Source organism: Mesoplodon bidens, assembly GCF_964165515.1.
Source record: "Mesoplodon bidens genome assembly, chromosome: 9".
NCBI classification, from domain to species: domain Eukaryota; kingdom Metazoa; phylum Chordata; class Mammalia; order Artiodactyla; family Ziphiidae; genus Mesoplodon; species Mesoplodon bidens.
This window is the reverse complement of record NC_138166.1, coordinates 36208910-36226499: the sequence shown is the minus strand read 5'-3', so window position 1 is coordinate 36226499 and position 17590 is coordinate 36208910. Positions and strand designations below refer to the sequence as shown.

General features: G+C 34.2%; 1 protein-coding gene across 5 annotated transcripts in view; it reads right to left on the bottom strand.

Moving 5' to 3' along the window:
• Positions 1–17590, bottom strand: part of SNX13 (sorting nexin 13) — a 149294-nt gene that overhangs the window by 93677 nt on the left and 38027 nt on the right. For all 5 annotated transcript variants that reach the window (XM_081243602.1, XM_081243603.1, XM_081243606.1 and 2 more), the window contains 4 exons: positions 8581–8693; positions 4361–4463; positions 1698–1787; positions 524–645 (listed from right to left, as the gene is read on the bottom strand). In XM_081243602.1, coding sequence (XP_081099728.1) covers positions 524–645; positions 1698–1787; positions 4361–4463; positions 8581–8693 — 428 coding nt within the window. The remainder of the gene's footprint in view (positions 1–523; positions 646–1697; positions 1788–4360; positions 4464–8580; positions 8694–17590) is intronic.

Here is a 17590-nt window from a genome sequence, read left to right as displayed (position 1 = left end):
ACGGCCATAAAATGCCTCTTAATCATGTCCAAGAATGTCTTTCACTGTGTCAGATTTCTGAATCATGTTCCAATTGTTTGGTGCTGCCACTTGGCCCAGTACTCATTTTGAGCATAGCTGTACTAAATCGTATTTCCAGAACAGTATAATAAGGGAGTGATATGAAACTAAAAACAAAATAAAACAGAACAAGAGTATCTGGGTAAGAGGGGAAAGAAGTATTATCAGTAAGTGGGATGAAAAACTTTGAACAGTCACATGATTGGACAACTGGACCCTGAGGAAGAAACGGACATACAGACTAAGAGAACAGGGATTAGTCAAGATAAACATTCTGTAAATGTAAAGGAATAAAGGTTTTTATGGCTCTAGTTCTATAATCTAAGAGTTATCCCACAATAATAATCTACCGTTCTACTTACCTTGTAATAATCAATTTTCTCCTTCCATTTAAAAGTTATTTTCCCTATTGATACAAACAATATTTAAATTTTTCTGCATAAATACAATGCAGTGACCTTACCTAGTAGCAAACTGAATGAGTGCATTCTGAAGAGTCTGCCTAATTTCAAGAAGAAAAGATTCATCATCACTTAGTGTATAATACCAATACTGGACATAATCCCTCAAGGAAAACTGGATAACCTAAAACAAAAATATGGAAAAAATACAATTTTTTAGGATTTAAAAAGTAACAGTAGCAAACTAAAACCTGAAAGGATTACTTTCGATTTATATTTATTCTCTACATACTAAACTGTAGTGGTAAATAACTGTCTTCATTAAAGAAGCATCAATATACTAAAAAACATTTCAAATTTTTTTCTATTATTTTGGTAGCCCAATTTATCCACTGCCCAAATTTTTTAAAAAATTAAAGAATTATCTATAGCGAAGCCCCACCCGATTTCAGGTAAAGATGAAGCCTGCAGAAAAAATAAATTTCCAATGCTATAACATAATGAAGTTTTAATCAGTTTGACGGAATGAGATGCAAAATAATGTCAAGAGATGCTAATAATCTTGGAAATATGTTTTCTTTTGAGAATATCATCAGATTCATTGCATCAAATTACAAAAACGACAATTCACTTAATTCTAATACCGGTGATGCTGCCAACAGCACTGTTAGCCAATAAATAGCAAATAATACAGTTTAATGTATTATGTTTTTGCAAATCAGACAAATTAAATATGGGTTCATCTAAAAGATAGTATTACAATTTTAAAGTACACATTATTTGGAATAACCACAAAATCAAGAATCAATGAAAAATATTTTGGAGAATAATTTTAATTCTTTTAAAAATATTTTTGAATGAAACCATAAATATCCATTTTTAAAAGTAATAAAACTAGTAGGAAAAACATCTGATTTATCAAACCACTAAGCCTGCTCATCAGCTGAAGAGTAACATTTTAACTATAAAATAATTAGAAACATCATCAGATATCAGTAAAAAATTTTTTTCTAAATGTAAATTCAACCAAAAGGCTTTAATATCGTATTAAGCAAACACCTTATTATAAATAAGTTCATAAGTAAGGCAGCATCTTTATGTACAGACTCCAAGGACAGCATTATAATGAATTTCCAGCATATTACACAAATAGCAAAGATTATTCCTTAGTATTTTCAAAAGAAATGCACCTAGCACACAACATATGGAATTCAAATACCACATACTGAAACTCACTTGCTGGAGAGGTTCATCAATTATATTGGCACCTGTCAATCTTCTATCGATCTTTATAGTCCTGGCTTCCCGTTTCATTTCTTCTAAGCACTGAAAGGAAACCATAACATTCTATGACATAGTTTCTTGATTTAAAGTCTCTGTAGTTTACTTCTAACTAAATATTCATTGTAACTTCCCTGCATTATCTTCAAGTTGATAAATAACCTTATTTCTTGAGACTCAAATATAAAACAAACACTATTTCTCAAATTAACAAAACTAGACATCCAGAAAAAAATCTTGTGTTATCACCAAAAACAATTATCAGCAAACATTATTTAGAATGTGAGAAATTGAAAATATCAGATATAATATTGCCATATTTCAATGAAACTTTAAAATCGTAAGTTAGTGTTTCAGGTGAGTCAAATTAATAATTGTCTTTATTAAACACACCCCTATTTCCTCCTCCCTCCCAGCCCAAAACAGTATACCAGCTGCCAAATGAATATATTTTTAATTAATTTTACTTAGGGATGGTTTTTAGCAACTAAAGAAAATGAATTTTTCTCTGTAGTCTTCAGAAAGACCAGTGACCTGGAAATCAGGTGAAAATTAGTAAGACACTCTTCAATTAAAAATACAAACCAAAGCACAAATACATATAAAAAACATATGCCTCGAGTTATCACATGCAACCTCTAAGATTTTTTCATAAAATATACTTATGAATCATTTTAGAAGTAGCAATCAAAATCACCATTCTTATACCATATACTAAAAAACAGATTATAAAGACTTAACCAGTCTTGACTATGATTTATTACTGTTTAGGATCTTAATTCTCAAAATATTTTGCATCCTCTCTATGTACCGCTCAAGTGAGTGGAAAATATGGATGGCTAGGAAATGATTCAAAAAGAAAAGGCAAAAAAACAAACAACCCAACAGAAAAATGGGCAGAAGACGTTAATAGAGATTCCTCCAAAGAAGACACACAGATGGCCAGTAGGCACATGAAGAGATGCTCAACATCACTAATTATTAGAGAAATGCAAATCAAAACTACAATGAGGTACCACCCACCTTACACCAGTCAGAATGGCCATTATTAAAAAGTCTACAAATAACAAATGCTGGAGAGGGCATGGAGAAAATAGAACCCTCCTACACTGTTGATAGGAATGAAAGTTGGTGCAGCCACTATGGAAAACAGTATGGAGGCTCCTCAGAAAATTAGAGTTACTATATAATCTAGCAATCCCAATCGTGGGCATATACCTAGACAAAACTACAATTCAAAAACATACATGCACCCCTATGTTCACTGCAGCACTATTCACAATAGCCAAGACATGGAAACAACCTAAATGTCCTTCAACAGATGAATGGATAAAGATGTGGTACATATATACAATGGAATACTCTTCAGCCATCAAAAAGAATGAAATAATGCCATTTGCAGCAACATGGATGCAACTAGAGATTATCTTATTATATAAATGAAATAAATCAGAAAGAGAAAGACAAGTAGTATATGATATCACTTATATGTGCAATCTAAAATATGGCACAAATGAACCTATCTCTGAAACAGAAACAAAATCACAGACAGAGAGAACAGATTTGTGGTTGCCAAGAGGGAGCAGAGGAGGGAGAAGGATGGACTGGGAGTTTGGGGTTAGTAGATGCAAACTATTACACTTAGAATGGATAAGCAACAAGGTCCTACTGTATAGCACAGGGAACTATATCCAATCTCCTGGGATAAACCATAATGGAAAAGAATATTTAAAAAAGAATGTACATATGTGTATAACTGAGTCATTTGCTGTACAGCAGAAATTAACACAACATTGTAAGTCAACTATACCTCAATTAAAAGAAAAAAAAGGTTCATTTCCTCAGAAAGATCTGTGAGCAAACTCAAAGAATACACACTAAAGGGAGTTTTAAAGGGAGACAGAAGTAAGTTTCAGAGATTACTTTAAAAGTTACAGTAAGTATTAGAAAAAAATGTATTTATTTATCAACACGAAAAGTCTTATTAGCACATAAAGGATAAGTTAATAATTGTAAAATTCAGTTACTGGTATCAACTCCAGACCGTTTGCCTCTCTTCATACAAGAAAAACCATCCTAATCCCACAATAATAATTGAAGGCAATGAGAATCTGAAGCCTACTTCTAGTACGCAATTCCAATTTGATTTATAGAGTATGATAATGAAAAAAAAGAAAAGAAAAATAGGAATATGAAAGATAATATAAAATTGGACTTGAATTATTAAAATTATAGAAACTGCACAGCCTAATCGCAAGCTCTATTTTTCAAGTGAGTTAAAGAAAAAGTGCCCATTTTCCTCCCTCTGGTTCCTATGCATTTATTTCATTCAAAACAGTATACTCATTGACATTTCCACAACTCATACACATGATGCATTGAAATTCTAAGTTAAGACAGCAGGAAAAGACCCCAAATTTCTATCTTTCCCTCAAATTTGCATTCTCACCTTTAACACCTAACATGCATTTTTCTAAGCCTGATCAGATAGCCTCTCATAAATTTATAGTGAGCATTAGTGAATTATAGAAAAATCTGCCAAGCCATATAAAGATGATCACATATCACCACTGCATACAGCAGGACTTTAAGGTTTCACATTCCTTTACCCTTCTTACCTTAGGAATCCCGGTTGATGTTGGAGGAAGAAATGAGTGTTCACACTGCTCTAGGTACTTCTCTGAGTTTGTTTTTCCAAAGAGGAGAGTAACCACAAAACCCCTGAAAGAAATTTAATTATAGATACAAAAACAAAACTTCACTACAATTTAACATATCTATTTATTACCAAATATATTTTTCAGATTTAATTGATGGCTTACCATTCACTAAAAAGTCAGTTTGTGACTTTGACGAGGCAAGGAGTTGATAGATTTTGTTAAGTTCTCAAGTTTAAAACAACTATAAACACTTTGTGAATTTATACAATAATGCCTTTACAAGTTTTCATCCAATATATTTCATAAAGAATCTCAGGCAACATTTTCAAACTTTAGGAAAATAAACCTTCATTAAATAAGTAGGCAAGCTAATAACCAAAGACAAAGACAAATGAGATGTACATCTATAGCTATACCACACATTTCTATAATTCTGTTAACTAATTAAAGAGAGATATAACTTGCCACTATGAATACAGAATAAACAAAGGCTATACAGGAAAAAAAAAGATCCAATTTACGATTTGTTTAAAATAAGACTGGAATTTAAAAAAGAAATATAAATATATCCCCCAAAGTTAATTATTTTTAAAACAATTATGGAGTCAAGGTAAGATAAATACTGGTTTAGAATACTTTGTATTGACTAAATGCTATCAGTATTTCCTACATTTAAAGTTTACCAAATAAATCTAAGCACTACTAAATAAATAGGAAATCCATAAAAGAATATTAAATTTTAATTTTATAATGATTTACAGTAATCTTACAACGATTGAAAGAGTGTAGTTGGGGACTTCCCTGGTGGCACAGTGGTTAAGAATCCGTCTGCCAATGCAGGGGACACAGGTTCGATCCCTCGTCCAGGAAGATCCCACATGCCGCGGAGCAACTAAGCCCGCGTGCCACAACTACTGAGCCCGTGTGACACAACTACTGAAGCCCATGTGCCCTAGAGTCCGTGCTCCACAACAAAAGAAGCCACTGCAATGAGAAGCCCAAGCACTGCAACGAAGAGTAGCCCCGGCTTGCCACAACTAAAGAAAGCCCATGTGCAGCAACGAAGACCCAACACGGATGGACAGAAGGAAGGAAGGAAGAGTGCAGTGACAAGAAGGGAACAGTAAAAAATTAAACACAGTCAGCCTTAGCTATTGAAAGGAAGATTCTCAAGGTCCTCTGCTTTTTGTGGCTATCTGCCATTTCACCACTCTTCAGTACAGGCACCACAAAAGCAAGGAGGAGGCTGGAGAAACAGATAAAGTCAAATCAAATGATGTCATCAATTCTGTTTCTGTTTCTTTTTTAAAAGGCTGGTCTCAGAATTATCAGTAAATTTCACATATCTGTGTTGTATCTAACATTATTACTAAGAATCAAGTTGGTCTTGTATTTCAGTTTTACCTAGCTGTAAGCAGATTTAGACACAATAAAATGCTGATATTAAGTTAACAATGCATTTCTAAAAACATTATCATAAAATAAACTGATAAAACTTTCACCTTTGCCCACAGTGTGATGGTAGGAAAGTAAGCTAAGGAATAGTATGATCTTAGAAAGAACCTAATTAATAGCTTCAGCCTTGAGGTTTAAGTAAAAACAGGTGCTACAAATGATTGCATAACCAAACAAACATAACGGACTGCCATTAAATAACTCATATCAGTATTGAAGGTATCCCAAAATAACCAGAAAAAAAAAACCACCAAAATTCAAAAAAACAGAAACCAAAAACTTCTGAGTGGTTTTCTTTCCAAAGGGTTTCTTTATATTAGAAAATAAGGGATTACCTTTGCCTATAAGCAAAATATATACATTATCAACACTGTATACAGGCAAACTGCAGAACTCAAAAACTTAAGTTTTACTAGCCAAAAAAAAAAAAAAAGATAGTTTCCATAAGAAAATGTATTAATTCCTCTCTGACTTGCATTGTAACTAGGAAAAAGAACAAAAACAAATCTTTAAAACTTACAAAACAAAAAAACACTAAAACTAAGAAATGATTTTTAGGTATATGAAATGTTAACTACTTCATTTAAGATTGATATATAAAAGCTTATTTTTGCTCTTAAAATTCATAAGGCACTAAACTATATTAAGCTACATTAAAGAAAGGACAATCATTCTTCATAATTAGAGCCAAAATTAGAAAGATTTTTGACTCAGGAATTGTGATACTCACTGACTGTAACTGAGTAACCTGGGAATGCTTAATTAACTAATCCTCTGAGATGATTCTGGATGCTTGTTAGTATATAAATTGAAGTCCCCTTACTGTGGCACTATATTTCCTGACATCAGTAGTCTGGAACAGAATATCAAATCAATTTATGACATAACATGAACTTGGAATTTCAGATCCTTCCATGTGACTTAATATTATCTAAAGAGTTTTTAGTGGCCCTCCCACACCTACCAATATCCCAACTTATCTAAAAAATTTCACAGAACTTTACAAATATCCAAAAAGTTTCTTGAAATTATTCGTTAATAAATTAGCAGACTCAAAAAGGGAACAAAGGTTCCTGGGACTTCGAAATGAATGGACTCGTCACCCTTTTCCCTTTCCCAAATTTTATATGGAGCAGTTGAGTCTAAGAGAAATGATTCTTACCCCTCTACCTTCATCTGTAACGCTGCCATTTCTTCCCTTTCTGAAGTATTGTAAAATATTCTGAAATCCTTCCTCACTTTTGCCAAAGTCTTATTCAATTAGTGAAATAAAAGAAATTCTTCCTTTGTGAGAGAAACATCTCCTCAATTTCCTTTCCAATCAATAAAAGCAGCCATGACCTTGTGGGGGAGGTGGTGCAACCATGCAGCTCTGGCCTTAATTTGTGACTAAAGAATGTAATTTAGGAAGCCCAAATGGCTGCAGATCTGTAAGTCTTCAATCATCTTTATAATCAATAAAGATATTCAGAACTCCATTTATCTGATTCCTATGGCTTATTTCTTAATTGTCTCAGTACATAATACCATACCCAAGCAATTATAAGGAAAATATTAAATCTAATATAAAATACAGTTTTATGAACAGTCCTTGATGTAGCTTCCCAGTTAAATTAATTCTCACTTGTTCAACAATCAGTGGGTGACCTCCCTATAAAATGGTTACATATGACTTTCAAACTCATAACCTGAAAAATGTGACAGGTGGTAGATATATTCAGAAGCCATCCCTTCAGTGTCTTATACAGTCTCTCTCAGGCCACAGTTTATATATGCTATTCAATTCAGCTAAGTCCTCTAAACCGATAGGCTCAAACAATTCCTCCAAATATTTGGGGTCTCAAAAGATTTTTTTGAAAGAACTCATAGGTATTCACTGCACAAATAATTACATAAATGTATTATACATAAACATATACACAAATACACACATATATATATACACACACATAAACATTAACAACAAAATGCTCATTTCAGCTAAACTACCTTGTTCAGAGTATCTAAGTAGCAAGCATCTCTCTTGTTTATACATTTTCTTACATATAATTCATATCTGATACCAAACATTCTACATAGGAAGCTATACTAAATCATGACTGAAACCTCTCCTGTAAAGTTTTATCAACTCAAGATAAAGCATAAACACTGTAAACCAAATAACCATGAAGAGAAAATGGCAAAATCAGGTGTTTGTTGGAATTTTCTAGAACAAAATGACAACATTCACTAAGGGAAATAATTAGCACAATAATTAACATTAACATAATAATTAACATTAGTGTCTGAAGTCTAATCAATGAAACAGTATCTTCTAGTCTGTAAAACTTGATATGTCATCTCAATTTATTTATCTTATTATAATAGATAAGGAAATTTCAACATTAAAGGGGAAATAACACCAAAAGGAATAAAAAAATCTTTAAAAACTTTCCAAGTTACACAAAAAAGTTTACATCATCAGAAATTGAAATTTATTTTTGAAGATGATGACCCATATTGCTGGTACAAATCATAACCATCATCGTTTTTATTTCTATAGGTATCTTAATTTTACTATTTTTAACTTTGGTAAAAACAATTTGCAAAAATAGCATTCACAAATAAATCATACTGCCATTTCTCATGATTTTTTTTTCTTATTGAGGTCTCATGGTCATTTGTTTCCATTTTGAACAACGGAACATGACATGAATTATAAAATCATTATTGAGAATACTTACCCACCCACAAAGCAGAGGATATAAAATGCCAAATAAAATATTACAAAGGGTCCAAACGTTATTAGAGAAAGGACAATGCCAAGGCTTCCCCATCCCCATATGGACAGACTGGTCTGAAATAAAGCAGGAAAAAAATATTTTTAATAAATAAATAATTTTCCATAGGAACTAGAAAAGAACCAACAAAACTTGTACATAGATTATGTTTCTCCTTTTAAGCATTCATGGTATTGTTTCAGTAATTTTAAAAATATTTACTTTTGAAAGTGTTAAGTACATTCTTGGAAATTTATCTCCCAGAAACAATATACAAAATCTATATGTAGAAACAAATTTATAGCATATCAGCAATGATTTAAAAAAAACAATCTATTGGCAATGTAAGTGAAAAACAAATTACATAAATTGTTGAATGACATGAAGTGATAAAGTATTTATAATAAAAACATTTATACATTTATATATGCAAAAGCATGTATGAAAGCTTAAGTAGACAACAGATTGTATTTATATTTCATCTTAAAACTACAGCATGAGACTTTTTAAAAATTAAAATTTCAAGGTAAAAAACACATGTCTCACTAAAAATTATATTTTTATTTACTCAAATTGTGTGCAGAAATTTGTAAAATTATAACTGCACAACTTCCAACTTCCTGTTAACAAAATTTACCACGAGTTCAACAAAACATCTCTAAAAATTCTCCATCCTGTTTCCCTATTTCATTTAGAATTATACTGTATTATCTATTAAAAATACTCATTTTGTTGAAGGCAAACTGGATTTTAGCAATTTAAGTCATTATGAAATAAATAAATGTATTCAGTTCAACAAGTTCCTATATCCATTTGCCTTGTACTGTGAGGTATACAAAGGATGCATTTGTCCCACTCCTGCCATCAAGAAGCCCAGAGAAGAATGTCTTACAGGAATGAAACAATTAGACACTGAACCAAAAGAAAATAACAGAAAGCATTATAAGATGCTAAACTGAACGAAATTAATGACCAAAAAACTATGGAATAGACAATAAGTGCTATGGACTATGAGAGAAAGCACAGTTTTACTTATTTATTCATTCATTCATTCATTCATTCACCAGTCACTGACTGCTTCCTATGTGCTGTAAGTTCAAAGTGCTGGGGATATCACAAGGAATAAAGTATACCCTCATAAATCTACGTTTTAGTAAGGGAAGAACAAGCAGCACACCCTCATGAATTTACATACCTTCGTAAGTTTACATTCCAGAAGAGGAAAAAAGACATATAAATAAGTAAATATATATCAGATGGGGATAAATGCTATAGAGAAAAATAAAACAATTGTATGTGGTTGATCTAAGAAGCTTTCAATGATTAAGTGACACATGAACAGAAATCTTAGATAAGATATAAGGAAATTTTATAATAGTCTTCCTACCCCAAAATAATATTTTTCCATTTATTCATATCTTCTATATCCCTCAGTGAAGGGTTTTTTTTTTAAATTTCTTCTATATAAGGCCTACACAACTCTTGTTCATTTGTATTTTTATTACCTTTTTTCCTCATCCTGGCCACATCTTTTTAACCAGAGGACAGAATGCCTACTGATGTTTCTACACTGCCTTCATGATCTCCTCCTTGAATCAGCTGGGGATACTACTGCACCTATGAAGTGGTCTCCCCTGACTTCTTTCCAAGAGCTGAAAGTAGGCCATGGTGGTTTAGAATAAAGTACAGAACATTTCAGTCCCTCCGACAATAGTTCTGCTGAATATCCGGGACCTGATCCACACTATAGTACCGCCAGATGGCCAACTATAAAAAACAGATGCTATTTCCCAAGATTCATTCAAAACCTTTTCCACTGACTTTCCTGAAAAGAGTTCTTACAAACTCTCAGGAAAGCTCAGACCAGACTATGACCCAGATACTTTATCCAGCCTACCTTCTTCAATGATATCTGACCTAATATTAGCAATATTACTCTTTCTTTACAAAGTTATATTTATGCTTGCTAGCCATTTTTCATAGCTAAACAACTTACTGTTTAAGGATCTATTCAGAGGTTTGAACAATGAAACCAAGCAAAATGGCTATCTCTGGAGATAAAGGAAAGAAGGGAGCATGCAACTGGAGGACAATACACAGGGGGCTTCTCAAATACTCAATACTCAAATGTTCTATATTTTTTAACCAGGTGTTTGCTCTAAACTGTATAAATGTGTTATGGCTCCAACTGTTTGACTATCTATTAAAGAAATTTAAAAATTAAAATTTCAAAAAAGAATCACAATTATATAATGTGGGAACGATTATTAACTCAATTATTTAACATGGGGAGATGCTCAATTGTCTAATAACTCAAATTTTCAGAATCTTACAAGTCTCTTCTTACTCATTTGAAAATGGCAGCAAAAATCATCAAAAAACAAACTCTTATTCATTCAACAAATATTTGTGAATAGCTACGTGCCAGATGCTAGTGATTTAACAGTGAACAAAACAGACATTACTGTCACATGAAAAAACAAAAAAAAATCTATGGAGAAGAACCTTTCCTTAATTAAGTTTGAGAGGAATTTCTATATTCCAGGGACTAATAAAATTAAACATTTCTAATCAAGCAAGTCAGGTGCTCATTTGTGGTTAATCTCATAATATTTAACTTCAAATGTTAAACTATTCAATGAAATATCAGAATAGAGAATTGTCCAAAATTGAGAAAGTTTCATGTTATATTTAGTGTTCCCATTTACATATTTGGCTAATATTATAATCTTAACTGGTGAGATTAAGAAGAACATTTGATCTAAAACCATTTAAAATTTTTGAGTTCCAATTATTTCCTAAGATGATACAGGATGATAAAATTTAGAAAAATTTTGCACTACATCAGAAACTTTTTACAAATTCAGAACGGAAGCCAAAATAATATAAATAAATCCACTTCACAGTGATTTATATTAAAATAATACTTGATATGTTACTATTTTCTTCTCCAAACACAATAATCAACACTGAAATATCCATGTGTCCGGTTCCCTAAAATCACCAACACACCAACTGTGAGATGGAAGAAAACTTCATGATCATCTACTGCAGTACTTCTCAGACTTTAAGAATCTTAAATGCAGGTTCTTAAAATGCAGATTCTGATCCATTATATATGGGGTGGGGTCTGTGATACTTTTATTTCTAATAAGCTACCAGAACTGTTCAGAACTAAGGACAATTACATATTTATAATTCTCCTAAATTAGCCTCTAGGTCCACAAAACCTTACAATTCCAGAACCCAGAACCTCTGAAAATCAAAATTGTACCAAGTATTCTACATACCTATCTCATTTACTCCTCAGAACAACTTATGAAGTAATCAAGAAGGTAATACAGCATAGTGCTCAAAAAATATGAACCCTGGAGGTAAACTATCTGAGTGCAAATCTCACATTTACTATTTATTAGCTGTGTAAGCAATCCACGCCTTCATTTCCTCACCTACGTTATGTGTTTTTTGGGGGAGTAAATAAGCCCATGGTCTAGTGGTCAATTTTAGCTTCATCATTATTATTATCCCTAGTTTAACAACACAGAAACTAAAATACAGAGAAGTTTTTAAAAAAATGGCCCAAGGTCACACAGTTAGTATGAGAGTGGGATTTGATCCTATTCAAATCCTGACTCCTTAATGAACCTTAAAATTTGTCAGCTGAGGGCTTCCCTGGTGGCGCAGTGGTTGAGAGTCTGCCTGCCAATGCAGGGGACACGGGTTCGTGCCCCGGTCCGGGAAGATCCCACATGCCACGGAGCGGCTAGGCCCGTGAGCCATGGCCACTGAGCCTGCGCGTCCGGAGCCTGTGCTCCGCAATGGGAGAGGCCACAACAGTGAGAGGCCCGCGTACCGCAAAAAAAAAAAAAAAAAAAAATTTGTCATCTGACAACTGCCTGAAAACTCACAATAAGAAAAAAATGTTAAAATTATAAATGAGTGCTTTCTTTTATTTAAATATTCATCAGCTTAATATGCCTCCCAAGAAATTAGTCAGAACACTACTTGTAATGAATGTAATAAATTCCTGGTTTGAGTATCAAGTACATAAATATAAAGTATAATTTTTATTAGACAATCAGTTTATCTATAAATAATGAAAATAATTTCAGTTTCAAAGGGTATCAATTTTATTAGCATGCCCTGGTTCTTATATGTATCAGTTTGACCTTGAGCAGAGGGACATACAAAGACATAAAAAATGACTCCTGCTGCCAAGATGCTTAAAATCGAGAAGTGACAATGTAAAAAATCTTAAATGCCTCCTGATAGTAGAAAGCAAATGGAAATAATTTACATTGTGATATTTTATGCCTATCAATTCATACCACCATTTATCTTATTTCATCCTCATCACAGACTTTTATTGGGTTGGCTAAAAGGTTCGTTCAGTTTTTTCTGTAAGATGGCTCCAGTAGCACTTAGCTGTCTTTAACTTCATTCGAAACAATTTTGTTAGATTGTAAGTGACAGCTGTCCTATCAGCATGCATTTTAAAAAAAGACTTACAAAAATTGGTGAAGTTTTCTGTAGCCATTTTAATATTGAAGATGGAAGAAGAAAAGTAACATTTCCGGCATATTATGTTTTATTATTTCAAGAAAGGTAAAAACACAACTGAAACGCAAATAAAGATTTGTGCAGTGTATGGAGAAAGTGCTGTGACTGACTGACTGGGTCAAAAGTGGTTTGCACAGTTTCGTGCTGGAGATTTCTCGCTGGACAATGCTCCATGGTTGGGTAGACTAGTTGAAGTGGACAGTGATCAAGACATTAATTGAGAACAATCAACATTATACCATGTGGGAGGTAGCTGGCACACTCAAAATATCCAAATCAAGCACTGAAAATCATTTGCACCAGCCTGGTTATGTTAATTGCTTTGATGTTTGGGTGCCACATAAGTGAAAGAAAACTTCTAACTGTATTTCTGCATGTGATTCTCTACTTGAATGTAACGGAAACGTTCCGTTTTTAAAACAAATTGTGACAGGCGATGAAAAGTGGATACTGTACAATAATGTGGAACAGAACAGATCATGGGGCAAGCAAAATGAACCACCACCAACCACACTAAAGGCCGGGTCTTCATCCAAAGAAGACGACGTTGTGTATATGGAGGGAGTGGAAGGGAGTCCTCTATTAGGAGCTCCTTCCAGAAAACCAAATGATTAATTCCAACAAGTACTGCTCCCCGTTAGACGACCTGAAAGCAGCATTTGACGAAAAGCATCCAGAATTAGTCAACAGAAAACGCATAATCTTCCATGAGGATAAACGCAAGACTGCATGTTTCTTTGATGACCAGGCAAAAATTGTTAGGGCTTGGCTGGGAAGTTCTGATTCATTTGCCCCTTCAGATTTCCATTTATTTAGATCTTTACAAAATTCTCTTAATGGAAAAAATTTCAATTCCCTGGAAGACTAAAAGGCACCTGGAACAGTTCTCCGCTCAAAAAGATAAAAAGTTTTGGGAAGACGGAATTATGAAGTTGCCTGGAAAATGGCAGAACATAGTGGAACAAAAGGGTGAATACGCTGTTCCATAAAGTTCTTGGTGAAAATGAAAAATGTGTCTTTTTACTTAAAAACCGAAGGCACTTTTTGGACACCCCAATATGATAGGAAAGGTAGCAGAATACAATTCTAAAAACACAGAATCAGAAATTACAGGTTCCAGTTTGCCACTAATGTTCTGTGTAACCACTGCAAAATCACTCACCACTCTTTGATCCAGAACTCACACTAGTACAATGAAGGAGCTGAGCTGAGAGACCATCTCTCAAGTCAAGTCTATCTAAAGCAGACTGATTAAGTAAGTTGGATGCAGAGCTAGGAATAGACTCTCCTGGCTACGTGTGGAGAGTGGGGCTAAGTGCAAACAGCTATTTTATATATTAATAGATCACATGAAGAACAGATTGTCAGAGCTCCCAGAGAACGGACCTTGGACTCTTGTAAGAGTCTTACTAGAGTGAGTCAGCCACTCTCGGTTATATTCACCTGATATGTCTCAACACATTACATGGCACAGGGCAGCCAGATAGGGCTGAGAATCTTAAAGCTGATACTACTTCAGTGCCAACTTGGATCACAGAAATTATATAAAAGAATTCAACAAAAAAAACAAGTACCCATAAGAAGAGTCACCTTATTGAAACTATAGGTTGCTTTCCTTCCACCTTATTCCACCTATAATAAATTGGAAGTTCTTCTCCAAGTAATTTCAGTAGAACGTGCTCCTGACACAGAACTTTGGCTCATTCAACATTACATAATAATTTAACCAAGGCCTGCTACAAAGAAGCTGCTCACTAAATACAGAACTAATTAATTAATTTACTAACTAGAGAAATTAAATTAGGGAGGGAATGGAAAGAGAAGGTAGGGGAGAAAAGAGAGAAAAGGGGAAAGGGCAAGAAAAGGAAAAGGGGAAGGGAAAGTGAAAAAGAAAAGAACGCTAAATTGAAGTCCTGCCCCTCACTCCCACCTTAGGACTTTAGGCAGAGTTATACATTCCTACCAGCACAACCCGCACCAAGCCCCCAACATCCAAAAAAAAAAAAAAACAAATCTCCCAAGAGCTTGGTCCTTTTTCTCCCATAGGACTGATATACAGAAAAACATACTTTAGACTGTCTCGACATACCCTACATCAGCCTACATCACGACTTCCCTTTCAGGGAGGCAGCCACGGAGAGGCAGCCACACAGGGATCATCAGTACATTTAGCTAAGTTGCTCCCAAAACCCCTCTTTTCATACTTCTGGGACATGGAAGTAAAGATCCTCTTCCACTCACGTGTATTTAAGATACCTAGTATATCCTTGTGAGGATGATTAAAGACTAGCATGATATGGTGCACATTTTCAATCCAGCTGTTGAGCCAGGAGGGATAGAGGGCCTTGTCTCCAAGATGGCTAACTGCCCAGCTGGCAAAGATAATGGCCACTGGATACCTGTGGAGATTATCCTCTCTCTCCCAACTAGGGGTGCCCAGAATAATTAGGTTATATACACATATATACACCAGCCCATGTATTTTTAGTTCTCTGGTAACAGAACCCTCTCCCTTAAAACAGAAATCTATTGTTCAACTTTTATATATTTTCAAGAATTAATTATGTACACATATGTAGGTAACTACTTTAACAAACCCTTCAATGTTTTATTGGAGCAGTAGTTATAAAAGATCATAGACTACTACATAATTAGGACTCCTAGCATCCAATGATGAAGAAAATACAAGAAAACAAAAAAAGCTACAATTATTTCAGTGTTTTTTAAACTAGATACCAACAATTACAAAATAACTATACAGTCTGAAGCAACAGCAGGTACATTCATATGCACTTGTTTTTTCAAGATACAAACTAAGTTAGGCTGCACAACCCCTCCCCAGCCCACAGCCCATACATTGGGGATCACTGGAATTAGAGTCTAAAAGAAATTACAGTACTGAAAAAACAAAGGACTGTATTTACTGAATGCTTTCCCTTATAAAGAATAATAAAAGTATTTAAAATGTGGATAGAGCAGTATAGCAAAGAACAGTCCTGACACGCCTCTAGTAGACTCAAAGCCTCCAACTGCAAAACCACGTTAACAAGGTTTCCTGAATTTCCAATAAAAGGTCCAGTAGATACACAAAGCTGAAATAAATTAATCAAAGGTGCTTTTTAGAAGCTGTATTTTTCTAGTTATACATAATGTTTTTGTGCCTTAATAATAAATAACTGCAGGACTTCCCTGGTGGCACAGTGGATAAGAATCTGCCTGCCAATGCAGGGGACACAGGTTCGATCCCTGGTCTCGGAAGATCCCACATGCTGCGGAGTAACTAAGCCCAAGTGCCACAACTACTGATCCTGCGCTCTAGAGCCCATGAGCCACAACTACCAAGCCCGCATGATGCAACTACTGAAGCCCACGCTCCTCAGCAAGAGAAGCCACCGCAATGAGAAGCCCACGCACCGCAAGAAAGAGTAGCACCCGCTCTCCACAACTAAAAGCCCGCGCACAGCAATGAAGACCCAGCCCAGCCAAAAATAAATAAAAGATAAACTAAAATTAAAATAATAATTTAAAAACTGCAAAAAATCATAGTAAAGACTTTTTAAAACAAACGTTTAACCTAGAGGGATGGGATAGGGAGGATGGGAGGGAGACGCAAGAGGGAGGAGATCTCGGGATATATGTATATGTATAGCTGATTTACTTTGTTATAAAGCAGAAAGTAACACACCATTGTAAAGCAATTATACTCCAATAAAGATGTTTTTTAAAAAAAGAGAGAGAAATAGATTATTTTCCTTATAACTGTTTCCATTTGACAGATAAATGTCTATTTTTAATTTACATATGTATCAGTCTCATTCCTAAACAAATACATATGTATGTATACATGTATATATAGATGACATACAAAAAGGAAAAGTATTCCCTTAAAAATAACTGATTAAAGCAAAATTTTTAAAGCTACCAAAGAATAAGACATCTAAATTTCTAATTACGTGACACTAAAAGAATCCATCAAGATATCAGAAAAAAAAAAACCAATCCTGAGCATTTTGAACAAATTTTTTTGTATCAGCATACTTACCCTGATTTTTTTTTTTTTTTTTTTTTTTGTGGTATGCGGGCCTCTCACTGTTGTGGCCTCTCCCGTTGCGGAGCACAGGCTCCGGATGCGCAGGCTCAGCGGCCATGGCTCACGGGCCCAGCCGCTCCGCGGCATATGGGATCCTCCCGGACCGGGGCACGAACCCGTATCCCCTGCATCGGCAGGTGGACTCTCAACCACTGCGCCACCAGGGAGGCCCCTGATTATTTTTTTAATTCAATTACATACCAGTAGAAGAAAGCATGTATAGCTATCATTCATCTATGAAAGGGAGGGTGAGAGTTATAAATTTATAAACATTTGCTTATTTTTTTTTAAATATAAGGATATACAGAAAAAGTTTTAAATGAC